Here is a 19,523-nt window from a genome sequence, read left to right as displayed (position 1 = left end):
ACCAATAACACGTATAACTGTAATATCATTTCCACAGCAAAGGACTTACAGTCCTTTACAGTCTACATTAAAATTTCTTCACAGTCCATTAACAATGGTTATCAATATTTTCCTTTCCATATTTCATGTGAAATCCTATCTAATATGCAGTCAGGGCAAATATTGCATGCTCTATCAACTAGTCCAGAATTTTTTTTTTCAGAAAGTTTATTGGTTTAGATGCTAAGAATAGACCCAGGAATGATAAAAAAATAAGTTTGAAGCTGTAAGAAGTGTAGAATATGGTGAATATAATATTATCAGGTTTTGATGCAAAGAACTGCAAAATAGAACAAAACTATTTACAACTAGGTGGCAGACTTTGAAGAAACATACATTAAATGAGGGAAATTGGCATGAACTCAATACATCAAGGGAAATCAACAGTGGAGAAGTATATACGTTTTAAATACAATCAAACTGCAGTTCAGAAATATCAAAGTAAGCCATTTCATTTTTTCGTATTTTCAAACAACCAAAAAATGTCAGTAACTTTGTTTTAGATATACAATTTCGCATTTTAAAACAAATTACTTCTGACAAAACAAATTCTGTTAGCTACAGTTCTTCCAGTAATGATTATTCTGTGAACATTTTTCTGTAGCATATACAAAAATTTGCTTTAGAATCATCAAGAGGAAAAAATAAACCTTTTCTTTAATGGATAGGTATATATGTTATACATTTTGTAGTTAAGAATGTTGCACCTTACCCTGGATGATGTATGTGTGAGTGTGTATGTGTGTACCTGCTTAAACCAATAGCTAATTGTGAAAGGAATTGGAAAAACTAGACTAAATGTTCAAAGTAAAATCCTGAATTAATCATTCAAATATTTGTAGTAAAAAGAAATTCCTTCATCTGGTTACTAACTCCTAGATTCTTTATTCCTTGCCATTTACATGATTTCAACCCCATGCAGATATACTCAATGCCCATCTGCCAGCTCTCCCTAGAGAACTCTCGTCTAAAGTTTTTGCAGCAGCAGACTTAGGAGAAACCCTGCAGAATGACAACTACTGAAAAAAAAAAAAATTAGGATGGGGACTCTGAGGCAGGTCTGGGCAGGAGACCAAGATTACGAACTGCTATTTCAGGAAGGGAGAGAGGCATAGAGAGAAGATAGGGTCACCAACAGAATGACAAACACAACTAAAAATTTCCTTGCGGTTTATGAGTTTAAGGACTCCTGTGGACAGATGGTCCTAATTTGGTGATAGCAGGTCATGAATTCAGATTCCTTTTGAATTGTACTTTGTTTCTTAGCCAAAAATAAGAATCTTTGTTGTCTAAAGGACCAAGTGAGAAGTTGGTGATTTTTTAATCTCCTTCCTCAATCCCAACTTTGAAAATCAAATGGAGACTATAGACTCTCTTCCCCAAGAAAATGGAGTATGATCATGTATGTAAATGTTTATGTACAATTTCAGGAGGTCTCTGAATACCCTGAAGTCCATAAATGAAGCATCCCTGGTTCTTAGGAACTCAATGTTCTGAATATAAAGCTATGCTTCACTGACATAAGTGAGAATTACCATCTTTATGCAAGACTGACAGTGCATTAAAAAAAAAAAAAAGAAAACAGCTGCAGGATGAATTTCATAGCAGACTATTGAGCATTTACAAAGTGAATTTCTGGTTTTTTTTTATCCTGCCAGAAAGACATGAAAAAAATCTTGAAAGAGCCTTTAAATAATCTTTTACTAGTTCTTTTTACTTCTCTATTCAGCAACTTCAAATAGTTTTAGCCTTTGACTTTAGCTAAGCCTTCTTATTAACATAACTGCTTCTTCTATCTCATTATCATTTGAATAAGTTTGAATCTAAAAAATATGAATCATATATGTGTGTATTTATTTATATGCTCATTGAGAACATACTGAGCCCCTACAGGTCATCATGTTTTGTTATTACACATTTATTTTTACTCTATTCAAAGAAATGATCAACACTTTTAAGATTCATCCATTTCCTTCTCATAAAGAAAAATTCTAAAATCTTACCAAGTTTGCTAATTTAGCTGAATCTCCCTGTGAATCAGCATTTAATCTTGGTGTGGACTGGGATTGTTTAGTCAGTGTATTCACCTTGATTAGAAATATGATAAGGAACCAGCCACTCCAATGCCACTTCCTCTCTAGGGAATGATCCCACAGGGTGGCATGCATGCCCTCAAGGGCTGCTGATCCACTTAAGAGCATAAGTGAGACAGACTGGCCGTGTTATACACCTTGTCTGCTCTCAGTGACTGTTTATTTGCTTTGTAGGACAAGGCACAGTGAAGCTGCTCTAGGACTCAATGTGGGCTTTTCATGAGTCTAGTCACAGAGGTCTTACGGTGTATTTAATAAAATCGAACTTGTGTAAAACATAAAATTAAACATCTTATAAGAGCTTCAGAAAAAATTTAAAAGTAAATAGCAATTTGGAGGGGAAAGGCATGTAATGATTTAATTGAATCATATAGAAGATTCATTCAACAAATGTTTTCTTCATTATAATTAAAATTTCATGATAAATAAACTATGTAGCTAAGATGCATTAAGTATATCCTGCCTAAAAGTTTGTTTTATTTTAAATTTTCTGATAATTTTCTTTTGATAGTGAAATGATATAAAAGATCAGACAACTACATTATTTTATCACTTATGTGACCATAAAACAGTTTTGAAGCCAGAAGTAAGTTTAGCGTTTCAATCACTACTGGGAAATATGATGGTTTCTAAATAGTATAGAACTCTTAAAATATTCAGGATGCAACAGCTCCCCCACTGTTGTCTCCAGAGATTTTGCAAGAATGTATCACATTGCTGCTCTTAAATGCTCTCATATATGCTCTATAACTAAAATTTCAACTGCTAAGCCTTATCCTAAAAAGCCTCATATGAAAATAGTAGAATAATTTCAAAGAAATTGATCTGGAATAAAACCTCAAGATAACTATGGAAAGGGAAAGAAAAATCCAAAGATATTTCCAGCCTGTTTCCTTAGGACATGTATGCTATTTATATAGAACGTTTTAGGATTTGTAGACCTTGAAAATTCTAGAACTTCTCAATAAAATATCTTTGGGAGTCACACAATGTGTAATCCATAATGTTTTTTCAGATGTGTCTAAATAACACATGGAGATTTAAGATGATTTTTTGTTGTTGTTGTTGTTGTTGTTGTTCTAATTTGTTGTACCCAAATGTCATTTTGAAATATAACAAGATAGTCAAGCATTCAGACTCTGGAGGTAGATTGGCTAGCTTCAAGCCCTGGCCCTACCAATTGCTACTGTGTCTTGGCAAGTTGCTTAAATGCTAAGTATATTGTAATCTGTTTTGTTAAACTAAACTCATAACTGCACTCACAAAAGGGTTAATATGAGGGTTAAATCAGCTAATACATGGAATGTCCATGAACAGTACCTAACATACTTAAAAATTTATATATATTTTAGCATATGCATATATACTGATTTAAATATAAATCTATTTAAAAACTGGGGAGGAAGGGAAGGAAAGAAAGTACTGGGGACTGAAATGGAGCACATTGTATTTCCTGAATGGATGATTATATCCAAATGAACCCCACTATTATGTATAACTATAATGCACTAATAAAAACATTTAAAAAGCAGATCAAACAGATAAAAAGTTATCTGCACAAAACCTTCTTAAGAAGAAACCAAAAAGTAAAGCAGTATGCAGTTATTTTTGTCATGAAGTTTAATTTTTGAACTTAGATTCTATACAGTATTTCAAGGCATGACAATTTTCTGCTGGGCATTGCTCATTGCTACCTAACAGTAATTAAACTGTTGACTATTCTGTAATTGATTATTTCTTTCATAATATTTGGAAAGCAAAAAAAAAAAATTTTATGTTTTTGATTTGATCACTATGTTTATATTACTCTTTAAATAAGCATATAATACAAAATCAAGGAAGTAATTTTTTAAAACTCTATTACTAAAATTTCGCAGTATGGTGTCTTACTGTGAAAGCAAAGCCTCACATTAGGTATCTTTGGCTGTAACTTTCATTGCCAACCTGACACTTTTAGCTAAGGAGAAATCTTTTGTCCATGCGCTAATTTCTAGTAAAAATAAGGACATTACTGAATATTATTGAAGTTAATTGATCAGATGGTATGCCTCTTCTCTTTGGAACTACAGGAGATTATGTTTCATCTTAGCCCCACATCTTTCATTTACTATAAAGCAATTCGAGATTCAGAAATGCTACTTCTTTTTTTTTTTTTTTTATAAATACAGGTTGTTCCTTCTAATTTCTGCTCACCTTTTTAATCCTAGAAAATATTTTATTCTTCAGCATTTCTCCAAGGATATTTGGATCATCTCTACATTTTAATAAAAGCAAAAGAAATTAAGAGGGGAAAATGGAACCAAATGAACTTAGTGATTATATGGAAACGAGTTGCAAATTGCTCCAAGGTTAAAATGATCAATTCCAGGTTAATCATAAGATAGTTGTTACAGACAAATCTATCAATATAGTACAGAAGATACAATAAAACTAGTTAGATAGAAGAACCCACTTCCAGCAGAAGCTATTTTTAAGAAACTAATACACTATGTTATTTAAAATAAGAAAATTTCTATTTCTATTATTTTACTCCAGGAGAAATCATTTTGTTCCTTAAAGCAATTTTCAAACTTACTGGTTTCAGGTATTTAGAATTTAAATGACCTTTGAGGCCATCAGGAGAGCTTACTCATTGACCTTAGTCATTTTCAGTAATGAACTTTCTTTACTCTAAAATTCATAGCTTAGGATTCCACATCGAGTAAGTAGGTAAGATATAGCACTCAAAATATATCCATTCAGTCACTAATGGAGCTATTGTTGAGTGATTCCATATTTAGTATTAGTTGGTATTCTCTGTGCTTGAAACACATGATCTCTTTCAATCTCACAATGACCCTATAGAAGGTGATGTTATTATATAGAATAAACAAATGAATGAAAAATTCATAATAAGCAAATGAGGAAAGACTATGAAATGAAAAGTCAGTGATATAAGGTCATTTGTCCAAATTAGACAAATTCTTCAGTATTAGACTATCTGAAACTAATCTCATAACTTCTAATTAATCTCATGATTCAAAATGATAATGTATCATGCTGCGTGTATGAGGTAAAAGGTAACCAACCATCCAAGTATGCATGAAAGAAAAAATTTCAATGCTAAAAAAGGGGATAAAGTGTATCATATAAAACATGTAACTTGCAGTATTTTAACTTTCACTTTGCCACAGGAGATAAAATAATTTTCGTGTCAATATTAAAACAATAAAATACAGAAATTATCTATTTTTAAAAAGTTTTGCTACACAGTAGACAAATATAACAAGGGGGAAGCAGATAATTGTGCACCAAAGGGAAGAAAAAACCGTGTACCATTTTTGAGAAATGATTATTGCCAGACACCATACTAATTATGTACTCTTTTCAAAACTCTTTATCAAACCATAATATTTATAATGCAAGTAATTTAGGACTAAAATGATATTATTGCCATTTTATTATTTCAGTAACTCTTCTATGTCTAGAATTATTCTCAGATAACATCTTTATGTTTCTGTTGACATTCAGCTAAGAAAAATAAAAAATTGAGAATATTCAATTCACTCTATGCCAAGGTTGTAATCAGATTGTAAAATTCCAGAAAAACAATTAAGCACAAATTTTGGCCTCTCTAAAAACTACTTTTGAGTGGGAGACAAAGACCTGATTGCTAACACCAATATGATATCATAAATATCATTTAAAGGAAGGAGAAGGTACGTAAGAAGACTTCCTGAAAGGGAAAGTGATTCATGAGAGGATTTACAATGGGGATGGTATTTAATCTGCTCTTTTAAAATTATGTGATATTTTTACCAAGTGGAGGTAGTGAGAAAGCAATGTTCCAAAGAAAAGAAGATGCAAGTCATACTCATGACTTGAGAATTTGAAAAACACAAGGTATGGAAATAGGGGGAGATAAAAGATGACATTAGAAATGAAGGTGGAGGAGACACCAAGAAGGAACTTAACTACCAAGATTCTTATTTATATGAACACAAAATACTTTGAATTTAGTTCTAATTATGATACTTTTGTCAATACTTTAGGTCTTTAAATTCATCAGTGAAAAATTTCTCAATAAAATAAAGAATCAAATGAAGACTCCTCAACTCCTTGTGATTTAGAAGTTCTACATTGGAGCTCTTTGTCTTCTGTATTTTGTTTAGTACCACCAACAATTGAGAGTGGTTGTTATTTGAACTAGGGTGTTTTTTTGTTTGTTTGTTTGTTTGTTTAGATTATTGTTGTCTGCATATGATCTGCAATTTATTTCCTAGTGGTTTTCTCCAGGGAAGTTAGTTATACTGTGAAGATTAAAAGCAACTTCACAGCCCATTATTACATTTGTAATAAAAAAATAAGTATAAGAGAAATTATGAAAATTAGAATGGTATTCTTTAAGTCTGTTTTAGGTAAGAGAAATCTACTGTTGGTAACTGTACTTTTTTTGTCTTATTTTCAATTTGTAAAAATTGAATATTGCATTACTCATCCTGGAAAATATTTAATTAAATCTAAATCTCAAATTTCAAAATATTCCAGCTTATTTTCTTTTGTATATTTTTAGTCATTTATTCCCAATACTTCGTGTGATAGCATCACCTGAGATTTTTTAGAAATCTTATTTGTTTAAGAGCTCTTCAAACTCACCAAAAGTGAATCTCTTAGTTTTTGTTTTAATCACAAATAACCTAGATATGGTTATGGATATTTTAAACTGCATTAGAATCAAGATCTTCTAATACATTAGTTATTTATGTTCTGAAGACATTGAATCACAAAATCCCTTATCATCCTTTTCTACTCCAAAGAAGAACAACTGTTTTCTTTCATTAGGGACTAATGACCAATATATATAGTTTCAAAGACTTAAAGAAACTTTTTGAGAGAGATAGTGTGGAGAAACTATATGATCACAAGACTATACTTTTTTCATGCTCATGTTAAAGAGAACAAAAGAAATCATTCTTTAAATGTCCCATAGAAAATATTTTGCCAGTGAAATAGTTATGTTTTTTCCTCAGAGAAGATTTGTGAAAGAAGGGGATTACACAGATTTAACATTTTCATATACGTAATGAGTTTGTGCTGGATGTGGTATTTTGTATCAACCTGGCAATTTCTAATGTGCAGTCAGTAAATGAAGAATTGAAACAACTCAACAATCTCCAAACTCTATTACAGATTTAAATCATTCTACTTTATTTAACATTCTATCACATCTATATTTTGTCTACCAGGTAATAAAATTTGTGGTGATAACTTGGATTGACAGTTAAAGTACCTGTATTTTTTTTCCCCAGAGGCAATTCAGGATTCTTAGAGTCAGTTATTTAATCTATTTCTACCTCCCCTATTTCTACTATAGAGATAGCAAACTACAATTATAATCTCAAATGGATTTGATAATGAATGAAATAATTTTCTCATCTCTCTAATGCATTCAAAAGATATGGATAACATAAATTTGAACAGTTATAATACATTAAATCATTGTTTTTATTCACATAAGTACTAGAATTACAGAACTGTTTTCTTTTGCTACTGTTACCTGGAGACTATCAGATCATGAACTAAACAAATCTCATGTTCAGAAAGTTTGAATCCAACCTTTTTTTTAACCTTTAATTTTTGTTTTATTTTTAACAGATACTTACAAACATAAAAATCATATACATTTGGGGTGGAACCTAGTGATATTTCAATGCATGCACACATTGTGTAATATTTACCTTTAGATAAAACATCTCTCTCTCCTCAAACATTTAACATTTCTTTATGGTGAAAAATGTTGAAAATTCTTTCTTCTGGAGTTTTGAAATATATACTGTATTATCATTATCTATGTGCAACAGCACACTAGACTCCTTACTTCTACCCAACTAAAACTTAGTACCTATCCATCAACCCCTCCCACCTTTCCCTACCCTGTCCGTGGTAGCCAACATTCTGCTCTGAACTTCAATGAGTACTACTTTTTGGGATTCTACATGCATTAGATCATATAGTACTTTGATTTCTGTGCCTGGATTATTTCATTTAACATCCGTCCATGTTGTGGCAATCTTTTAACATTTTCCTTGAATGTTCTTTTCCTCTTAAAATCTTGTCTTAGTTAAAACATCATGATCCATCTAATTACCCAGGTTTGAAAGCCTTCTGTAATATTCAACTCCTCACTTCACCAAACCCCTACCAATCCATAAGTCCTGTTGAGTCTATGAAAAATTTATTGATACTACCCACATTCTGCCTTTTTTTCCTTACTTGATCTATCACAATGATCCTTTACTGTTTTCTTTGCTTCTATTTTTGTTCCCTAGTGCAAGATAACCCTTGCATCCACATTATTTCCAAACATTCAGTTGTACATCAAATAACTTTTTTAAATGCCTACTAATGTATCAAGTACACTTCTGGGTTCTGGAGACATACCCTCAATCAATACAAGATCTCCGTACTCATGGGGTACACAGTGGAAAGGTCAATAGAAATAAAGTCAATTACTATAAAGGATATATAAAGAATGTCTCATTCTCCCTTTTAAAAACTATGTTATTTATTGTATAGTGTGTTGTAGGAGTAAAGTCTAAACTGCTTGGTACTTAAATTCCTTCTTGGTGTCTCCTCTACCTTCATTTCTAATGTCATCTTTTACCTCCACATCTTTTCTGAGTGGCAGCTACAGCATAAAGGTTAAAAGATCCAAAACTCTAAGACTAACTACCTGATATTGCTGCTCATTAGCGATTTGACTTGGATAAGCAGTTTAATTTTCTATTCATTTCCTTATCTAATAGGAATGATATATAGCAATACAAGTAAAGTGCTTGCAAGTTCTTTTTTTCTGATATTGTTAAGGGAAGGGTACCAGTTTAAAAACAAACAACCACGGTTCCCCTGGCTACCAGGCTAAGATATAGTAAAAAAGAGGTAAGGCTATAGGTTGGGGAAGAACTCAGGCAGCCATCACTGTAGTAACCCAATTTCCCCTGTTTACATCCATAATCCTGCATCAAACAGGAATATTAATTTCAGGGTTTTTATGTATAAGTATAGTAATGATCTTTTATGTTCCCCACCTTGCTACCTAAGTGTTTATGTCGGTCTCCAATCTCTGTACTGTCTAAAACAATGTCCAAAGAGAAGATTCACATTTAAAACCTAAATATTCTAGATCCCATCCACAAGGGTGCTGACAGTTCATTTGACCTCAATAATTGCTGATAAAGTTCTTCATTCCTTTTTGGGTAAAGTTAATGACTTTGAGGAACATTATAGAATATAAGTTAATATTCAGTACAAATGAAAACTTCTTTGGGTTCTAATTCTGTGCATGATAAGTTGGGCATTTTATTACTACATTTAACCTTTAGCACATCTTTCTTTAAAATACAGATCCAATGTAAAATCTAGCATTTGCATACATTGTAGTAATTTGTGATGGTCACCCTTTCTTAACTACAAGACTCTGAGTTCATAAGAAAGACACGAATTACAATGAGACCTAATATTTCTAACACTGGTGCTCGTACACACAATTTCTTTCCAGACCTTTTTCATGTCATAAGGAAAAAACTGGGCACAGTCGAGTCTGACTTGACAAAAATTCTAATGAGAATCAAGAAATACAGATGTAAAAAGTAAATATGTCACATATACTTATTTCAGGTAAAAATCATTTTCTCTTTAACTGAAATTTTATCTTTTATACTTGAGCAATTGGCCAGAACAAATGCATTCTGTTCTTTGAAACAAATCAAAGTTATTTATGTCAAATATTCTACTTAATAGAGGTGTACTGGGAACTGTAACGATTGATATGATAAAACAAGAAATAAATGATTTTCCATTTAGTTCTGATCTTAGCTTCTGCACCAGACCACAAAATCAGAATTGGTTATTTTTCTTGTACTGCCACCATTGCTCTGTTGATCAAATCTATGTCCAATGAAGAAATGAGCAGGAACTCACAAATCCTACCAACTCTGTAGCATTCATCAGTCCACTGAAATTTTTCTGCTTGAAATCTCTTCAAAGCAGAAATACGCTCAACTGTTCATAAATTCTTGGTGAGAATTTTATGAATTTCTCCTTTCTGCTTTGTTTTAGGATTATTTCAGAAATGCTCACTCAAATGTAAGTCAGACAAAACTGCTGCACCGTCTTGGAAGTTGTATCACAACTGGGAAAGCAGCAACAGTAACTGCTAAAACCCTGACCTTGGATCGTTGATTTGCTTTTAAGGAAAAGCTAGAGGACAAGTGGAGCATAATATAAACAAGTGATTGTAGGCAATTAGGAAAAGAAATATTAACTTCTTTGTAATTCATAATATAATTCATATCCCTTTTATAAACTTAAAAGGAAATTATGCCATAAAGAAAGGAATGGAGAGATGCATCTGTATAATACCAATATACTTCTGTAAAAACAGGTTGGAAAATGATGTTCCTCTTAATAAAATACAAATAATTTAGATAGCCCAGCTGGAAAGCCTCGCAGTATTTCTGTAACTGCTCTAATCCTTGTCTGTTCTCTTGCTCTTTTGCAGGCAGACCAGTAATGATTGTGGTGGAATATATGGAGAATGGATCCCTAGATTCCTTTTTGAGGGTGAGGTACTCTTTTCTAATGGCATTTAAATAAGCTATTCTGAATTCTAGATTTGAAATCATTTATTGTAAATTAAATTTTGCATAATGTTATGCATGGGTTTTCTGTGAAGAATAGCAGCAATTTCTCTAGGGTGCATTTCTCTGATATTATGATACTTTAGAGTATTACCAAGGGGATATGCACACTTTAAAATATAATTGATTTCTTCTATAAATTCACTTGCCATATTAAAATACATATGTTTGTATAAATATATACACACACACACACACACACACACACACATATATATGTGTGTGTGTGTATTCCAAATGATGTTATCATAAAGGAAATTAAATGAAACTGCATCCTCTCCCACAGTCACTCATTTTGCTATATCACATTTAATAATTTAGTATGATATTTTATCCACTGTCTATAATGCTAAGACCCTCCAATTGCTGTATGTTTACCTATGTGACTCAAGTTCACTTCAGAAAGCTAGTTCTATCAACTTTGTCCTTCTTAAGTTTGTTTGAAGGACTATTCACAAAACAAAAGAAGAAGAAATATAATTCCTTCAGTGGTGATTTGTTTTAGAATAAAAATTTTAAACATTCATTTTAAAGTGACTTCTCCTTAACAGTATAGTGTATTAAAAAAAAAAAAAGAACATTGTATTCACTAATGGTTTAAAAAACAAAACTGAGAAAGTGGAAGTTATATTTCAAAGCATATTCATAGCATGTTTAATGTTTAAAAAGCCATCATATGCTTGAAAACTCCTCACTGATGGTGAAAAAATAAATATAAAAAATCACTACCATCAATATTTTTCATTTCTGGCAGAGGTCATATATTTTCATGTCTCTGCATTCTTTAATATCTATCTAATAACAATCATTTTACTTGATTACAAGATGACTGAAATTGTGCCATTGTGAATGTGTTATACTTCTCTATATATTCATATGAAAATGAGGCATTCTTTCTTCACTTCATTGTTGCCCATGTTATTTAAATGAACTCCCTTTGCATCTCACTTTTCTCTCTTGATTTCATTTTCATTTATTTTTCTTGACTCTGTACCCTCTTCTTCCAAATGCTTTCAATGTTAGCAGTGATGATATACTTACACTGTGACCGGACATGATGTCCAGATTCAATACAGAAGCTGAATTCAGCAAAATCTTTGGCTTATTCTATAGCAGTACTACTTTCATAATGCATACCTTCAACCATGTGCGCTCTTTAAGGCAAAATGAAATTCATAGGTGCTTGGGACATGAACTGTTTATTATTTTCTGTAGCCATTACTGAATGTGCTATTTTACAGCTATATTCATTTCACCGGTAAATATCCTAAATTATTTTAGAATAATTTATCAGGACCACCTATGGTACTTGAAATGAATGTATACTTATGTCCTTCCATTATGTTTATTCAAAAACAATTTCATCAGATACATATCATCATGTTTCATCAATAACTGTTGAAAATTGGATTAAATGACTGCACAAGCAAATTAGATGAGAAATGTTTCAGATATACTTCTTATTCTGCTGAATCATGAATCTTTTATAATATGTTATAGAAAGCCAATAATATGTTATAAACAAAAGATTTGCTTATAAACATCCTACCTGGGTGTGGTGGCACACACCTGTAATCCCAGGGGCTCTGGAGGCTGAGGCAGGAGGATCATGAATTCAAAGCCAGCCTCAGCAACTTAGCAAGGTCCTAAGCAATTCAGCAATACCTTGTCTCTAAATAAAATATAAGAAAATGGTTGGGGATGTGGCTCAGTGGTTAAATGCACCTGAGTTCTATCCCCAGTACCAAAATGAATAAATAAATATCCTAATCCATGTTTATAAGGGGTATATTTCATGATAAAAATTTTGAAAGTTAATATTTTTTTAACTCTTATTAGGTACTTTGTAGTAAGACCTTACCTGAAGGTCTGCAGAATAAAGTAAATGTTTACCTGATGGTGGCTCCCATTACCACCACTATAAGGACCTGAACACTCATCTCTGTTAATTTTGCTGCCACCCTATTAGCTGTGTAACCTTGAGCAAGCATGCTGTCAGCTTCTCTACATGTCTTACTCATTTATGAAATAGGAATTTGCATAGTATACGTATTCAAATATAGAATTGTTATAAGAATTGAATTGGTTATTGTAAAGCTTTTAGGGCTTTGTGTGACAAATGGCAGAGGAAGGATTCAAACTCAAGTGTCCATGACTCAAAACGTCATGTTCTCATATCCTATGAGTTCTTTTCATTAACTTGCTCACTACTTTTCCTTATAAGTCCACTGCCATCTCCCCACATGGTCTATGTCCCCTCTTCACAAACAGTTTCTACTTATATAACATTAAATGGTTATAAAGAAAAAAAAAGCACTGGAGGTATAGCTAAATGGTAGTGTTTTAAATTTCTTTTTAATTCAAAACTAAGATACTAAAAAAAAAAAATCAATGAATGGGGGCAAAAATGAGGTTAATTCTGTATTACTCTTCTTTAATATTCTTACTATTCTTTGTAATAATATCCCTTCTATGCCAGAAGCACAAAGTGCTTTATAAACTTTATGTCAATAGCAGGCAGTCAACTCCCCATGGCAAGCAGAAATAAAATATATAAGTATATACAGCCCATAAATTCTCAAAAGTGAAGTCATTTTTCAAACTACTGCTTTAGAATTTGATAATTGCAGCTTCTCTGAGCATAGAGGAGGAAGTAGCTAAATGCACTGCATAGTCGGGAGCCATCCATGGCTCACTAATCGCCTTCTGTGCTATCTGGAGGCAGGAAAGATTTCCCTTTGGTCTCCCACACTATTTGAAAATCACTTCAATTTGCTATTTTATTATGAAGGAGTGGTAGCACAACTAAGTACAAGATTACAATCTAGAGCCAGCGCTGGCTGTGCTATTGCACTGGATTCATAAATCTCATGCTGTTTGAGATCCTTGTGGACCTTCTTCCAGATATATACTAGAGTGGAGAGGTGCAGATCAAGTGTGTAGTCTTGCAGTGGGGGGTGTGTACAGACATGTATGTGCAGACCAGGGTATGGGTGTGGGTGTAGCTGTGTGTTTGTTTATAATTTTTAAAATGGATTCCAGCTTAAAGAGCAAAGCATCAGGCTGGCTTCCCAGGAGGCACGACATCACTGTTATGCAGGTTTTTCTAATGAAAAATATTTTCTGAGGAAATGTACCAGTGTGAATTAAGTGTAAGCTTGACCATCATCCCTGAATGGTCTCTAACTACACATGTGCATTTCATAAATACTTTTTGTGGCACTTACCTAGAAATCACCTGCCTCTGAATCTTAGGGCCTCCATTTTTATAAAAATAAAACTAGCAATCCAAATAAAATAATTATAAAATAATTTAAAACTGAAGTGTCATATATCAACCAAAAATGTATTTTATAGTATTTCTTGAATATGAATTTATTTATTACAAAATCTGTCTGTACCAAGATATACTGGCACCAACATCAGTTCAAGATGGTGCACTGTGTATATACTGCAGCCTCTCATCACATGTCAAATTATTCAACAGAGATAAAAGGTTTCTTTATAGTTTTTAGAAAGCATGGTCGCATGGGCAAACAAGGAGTATCATCCAAAACCAAAAATCTAGGATAAAATAATAAAAATGAAAAGCAAGCCAGATTGGGTTAAGAGAGGAAAATATAGCTTGAAATATGCTCAGGGAAGGATGGTTGGGAACAAGAATGTGTGGAAGGTGGTGCTACCAACTGAAATGAAGATACAGAGGAAGACCAAGATGGTCTGGTACTTGGGAAGAAGTGACACATTTAATTTTCATCATGTTACATTTGAGATACCAATGCAATGCAGCATCCAGTGAAAAATGCAGACAGCAATTAGAAATACGAATCTGAAACTCAGCAGAAAAATCTTGAATAACATTACAGATCTGGGAGTTGGCAGCATAAAGATGGATATTTAATCCAAGCCATGGTAGTTCTGAGGAAGAACTTTTAGGATAAACAGACAAATTGAACAAAGTTTGAAACTCTGTTCCATGCCAACCTGAGTGGCAACACAGATAGAGACTCCTACAATAGCTCAGGAAGAAATGGAAAGGAACAAGAAGGGGAAAAAAGAATGTGGAGTACCAAAAGCAAAGGGAACAGAGCATTTCAGGAAGGAGAGATTAAGCAAATGTGTCAAGCGCAGCAGAGAAATTCAGAAAGACAGACTGGAAAGCATCTATGTATCAGCATGTCAGAGGTCCTCAGTGACCTTAGCACTGTGAATGGCTTGCTCCCGAGCAGAAACAATATTGAAAAACGAGAGTGAAAGATTGATGAGAATTAGTTGTGGAGACAATTCCTTTGAGAAAAGAAGGGGGTGAGATATCAAGACAAAAGATAAACCAAATGATAGTAAACTAGAAAAAAAAAATCTAGATTTATTTTTCACATTTTTATTAAGATAAATTATAAATAACATACATTTTATTCTTAACATTTCAAAATGTACCTTTCAGTGGTATCAAGGATTCTAATATCATTGTGTAACCATTACTGTCATCCATCACCATAACTTTTTCCACCTTATAAACTGAAACTCTGTACCCATTACATAACAGCACCTTGTTTCTCTCTTTTACCAGTCCCTGGCAATCACCATTCTACTTCCTGTCCTCTGATTTTGAATACTATAAGTGTCTCATATAAGTGAAAGCACATAGTTGAATGTTTTACCATGAAAGGGGATTGAATTTTGTCACAGTTTTTCTGCATCAATTGAGATCATCATGTAGGGCGTTTCATTATGTTATGTGATCTATCACATTAATTAAATTTCACCTTTGAACCATTCTTGCATTTCATGAATAAATTCCATGTGGTCATGGTGTATATAATTCTTTTAATATGTGGCCCAATTTGGTTTTCTATTATTCTGTGAAATTTTTTTTTCCTTCATTGTCTATAAGGAATATTGGTCTGTAGTTTTCTGGTAGCATTTCTCTAACTTTATTATCAGAGCAATGCTGACTGTGTAGAATAAATCAAAGTGACCCTTCTCTTCAATTTTTTGGAAAAATTTGAGAAGGATTGATGTTAGTTCATGTTCAACAGAAATCACCAATGAAGCCACCTAATCAAGGAGTTTACTTTGTTAAGAGACTTCTGATTTCTGATTAAATATTCTTAATATTTATAGATCTATTTATATTACCTACTTATTCAGATTTAATTTTGTGGGTTTAATGTTTCTAATTTTTTCATTTCATTTATGTTATATGTTTGTTTCTATATATTAATACTATTCTCTCAATTTTTATTTCTTCAGAATCTGTAGAAATATTCACATTTTCATTTCAGACTTAAGAACTTTGCATCTTTTTTTTTCTTGGTCAATTTAGCAAAAGGTTTATCAGTTTTGTTGATCTTATCAGAGGACCAACTTTTGGTTTCATTTTGGTTTTTCTCTATTATTCTTTTATTTTGTATTTTTCTTTGCTCTAGTTGTTATTATTTTCTTTATTTTGCTACCTTTGGTTTTTAGTTTGTACTTTCTTTTCTTATTCTTTAAATTGTAAAGTTAGGTTGTTGATTTGAGACTTCCTTTTCCATTGTAAGTATTTAGAACCAAAAATTTCCTCCTTAGCACTTTTCTGTCTGTGTTCTATAGGTTTGAGTATAATATCTTTTTGTCTTTAAATATTTTATAATTACCTTTATCATAACTTCTTTGATCCATTGTTTAAGAGTGTATTACTCAAATCCATAAATTTATGGATTTTTCCAGTTTTCCTTCTTTTATTGACATCTATCTTCATCTGTTGTGGACATAGAAAGTAGTTTGTATGATACCTATTTTAAAAAATCTGTTTAGACTTTAATCTGGGGCCAAACATATGGTCTATGCTGGAAATGTCCCAAATGCAATTGGAAAGAGCATGTATTCTGCTGTTACCAGGAAAAGTAATATATATCTCTTAGATCTAGTTGGTTTAACTATGTTCAACTCCTCAATTTTCTTACTTATCTTCTCGCTGATTATTCTACCCATTATTGAGAAAGGGTGTTACAGTCTCCAACTGTTATCATAGAACAGTTTATTTCTCTCTTTAATTCAAGCAATTTTTATTTCATAGGACTTCAAGGCCTACTGTTAGTTGCAAAGGTTGTGTCTTAAAAATCAAGGGTATTATTAAAAATAGAATAAAATTAGGCAATATACTGAAGGAGAAGAAAAGGAAGGAATTAAAGAATTAAATCAATTAGGCAAAATTTCATGAGATGGAAGGTGTAAATTCAAAAATCCTGATGGAAGGTTGACTTTGGACAACAGAAAACTTCCCATCCCCAAGACTGAAGAGACTGTGCATTGTAGATCTAGATAGATTTTAAGAACAAGCATGAAATGAAGGAACTTATAGCTGATGTTATTTAATTTTACCAATGGAAGACAGATTACAGGATAGTTTAAGAAAAAAATCCATTTAGAGTGAATATTTGGAATGATTACTGGAGTTAAAAAGAATAGCTGATCATTAAAAGGCTGGGCCAACAGAGGAGGTTCTATACCAGAAACAATCTTTTCTTGACCTCATCAAGGGTAACCAACTAAAAATCTTTATCAATGGTTTTAATACTTACACATGGTAAGTGGCTGGGGAGAGGATCTTCTGCTTTACTGTCCAAAAGCAATGTAATTATTACTACTAGTTTTTTTTTTTTTTTTTATTGTAAACAAATGGGATACATGTTGTTTCTCTGTTTGTACATGGAGTCAAGGCATACCATTTGGGTAATCATAAATTTACATAGGGTTTGATTCAGTCTTTATCCTTTCCCCACACCCCTCCCACCCCTCTTTTCCCTCTATACAGTCCTTCCTTTCTCCATTCTTGCTCCCCTCCTTAACACTAACCCTAAACCTAACCCTAACCCTAACTCTAACCCCTCCCACCTCCATTATATGTCATCATCTCCTTTCAGCGAGATCATTCGTCCTTTAGTTTTTTGAGATTGGCTTATCTCACTTAGCATGATATTCTCCAATTTCATCCATTTGCCTGCAAATGCCATAATTTTATCATTCTTTATGGCAAAGTAATATTCCATTGTATATATATGCCACAGTTTCTTTATCCATTCATCAACTGAAGGGCATCTAGGTTGGTTCCACAATCTGGATATGGTGAATTGAGCAGCAATGAAAACTGATGTGGCTGTATCTCTGTAGTATGCTGATTTTAAGTCCTTTGGGTATAGGCCAAGGAGTGGGATAGCTGGGTCAAATGGTAGTTCCATTCCAAGTTTGCTGAGGAATCTCCATACTGCTTTCCAGAGTGACTGCACTAATTTGTAACCCCACCAGCAATGTATGAGTGTACCTTTTTCCCACATCCTTGCCAACACCTATCATTGCTTGTGTTCTTGATAATCGACATTCTAATTCGGGTGAGATGGAATCTTAGTGTAGTTTTGATTTGCACTTCTCTTATTACTAGAGATGTTGAACATTTTTCATATATCTGTTGATTACTTGTACATCTTCTTCTGTGAAGTGTCTGTTCATTTCCTTAGCCCATTTGTTGATTGGATTATTTGTATCTTGGTGTAGAGTTTTTTCAGTTCTTTATATATTCTGGAAATTAGCGCTCTACCTGAAGTATGAGTGGCGAAGATATTCTCCCACTCTGTAGGCTCTCTCTTCACATTACTGATAGTTTCCTTTGCTGAGAGAAAGCCTTTTAGTTTGAATCTATCCCAGTTGTTGATTCTTGGTTTTATTTCTTGTGCTATGGGAGTCCTGTTAAGGAAGTCTGATCCTAAGCCAACAAGTTGAAGTTTTGGACCTACTTTTTCTTCTATAAGATACAGGGTCTCTGTTCTGATTCCGAGGTCCTTGATCCATTTTGAGTTGAGTTTTGTGCAGGGTGAGAGATAGGGGTTTAATTTCATTCTGTTGCATATGGATTTCCAGTTTTCCCAGCACCATTTGTTGAAGAGGCTATCTTTTTCCATTGCATATTTTTGACCCCTTTTTCTAGTATGAGAAAATTGTATTTATTTGGGTTTGTATCCATGTCCCCTATTCTGTACCATTGATCTACCTGTCTATTTTGGTACCAATACCATGCCGTTTTTGTTACTATTGCTTTGTAGTAGAGTTGAAGATCTGGTATTGCCATACTCCCTGCTTTGCTCTTTCTACTGAGATTGCTTTAGCTATTCAGGGTTTCTTAGTCTTCCAGATGAATTTCATAATTGCTTGCTCTACTTCTGTAAGGTACATCATTGGGATTTTAATTGGAATTGCATTGAATCTGTATAGCACTTTAGGTAGTATGGCCATTTTGAGAATATTAATTCTGCCTATCCAAGAACATGGGAGATCTTTCCATCTTCTAAGGTTTTCTTGAATTTCTTTCTTTAGTGTTCTGTAGTTCTCATTGTAGAGGTCTTTCACCTCTTTTGTGAGATTGATTCCCAGTATTTTATTTTTTTTGAGGCATTTGTGAATGGGGTAGTTTTCCTAATTTCTCTTTCTGAAGATTCATCACTTATGTATAAAAATGCATTAGATTTATGAGCATTGATCTTATATCCTGTTACTTTACTGAATTCACTTATGAGTTCTAAAAGTTTTCTGGTGGAATTTCCAGGTTCCTCTAAATATATAATCATGTCATCAGCGAACAGGGATAGTTTGAGTTCTTCTTTTCCAATTCGTATCCTTTCATTTCTTTGGTTTGTCTAATTGCTCTGTCTAGAGTTTCAAGGGCGATGTTGAATAG

General features: G+C 32.9%; 1 protein-coding gene across 1 annotated transcript in view; it reads left to right on the top strand.

The window, feature by feature from the left end:
• Epha6 (EPH receptor A6) overlaps positions 1–19,523 on the top strand; it is an 874,627-nt gene that overhangs the window by 738,047 nt on the left and 117,057 nt on the right. The window contains exon 13 of the mRNA XM_047563348.1: positions 10,672–10,733. Coding sequence (XP_047419304.1) covers positions 10,672–10,733 — 62 coding nt within the window. The remainder of the gene's footprint in view (positions 1–10,671; positions 10,734–19,523) is intronic.

This window comes from Sciurus carolinensis, chromosome 9, assembly GCF_902686445.1.
Source record: "Sciurus carolinensis chromosome 9, mSciCar1.2, whole genome shotgun sequence".
Taxonomy (NCBI): domain Eukaryota; kingdom Metazoa; phylum Chordata; class Mammalia; order Rodentia; family Sciuridae; genus Sciurus; species Sciurus carolinensis.
This window is presented reverse-complemented; position numbering and strand designations above follow the sequence as displayed.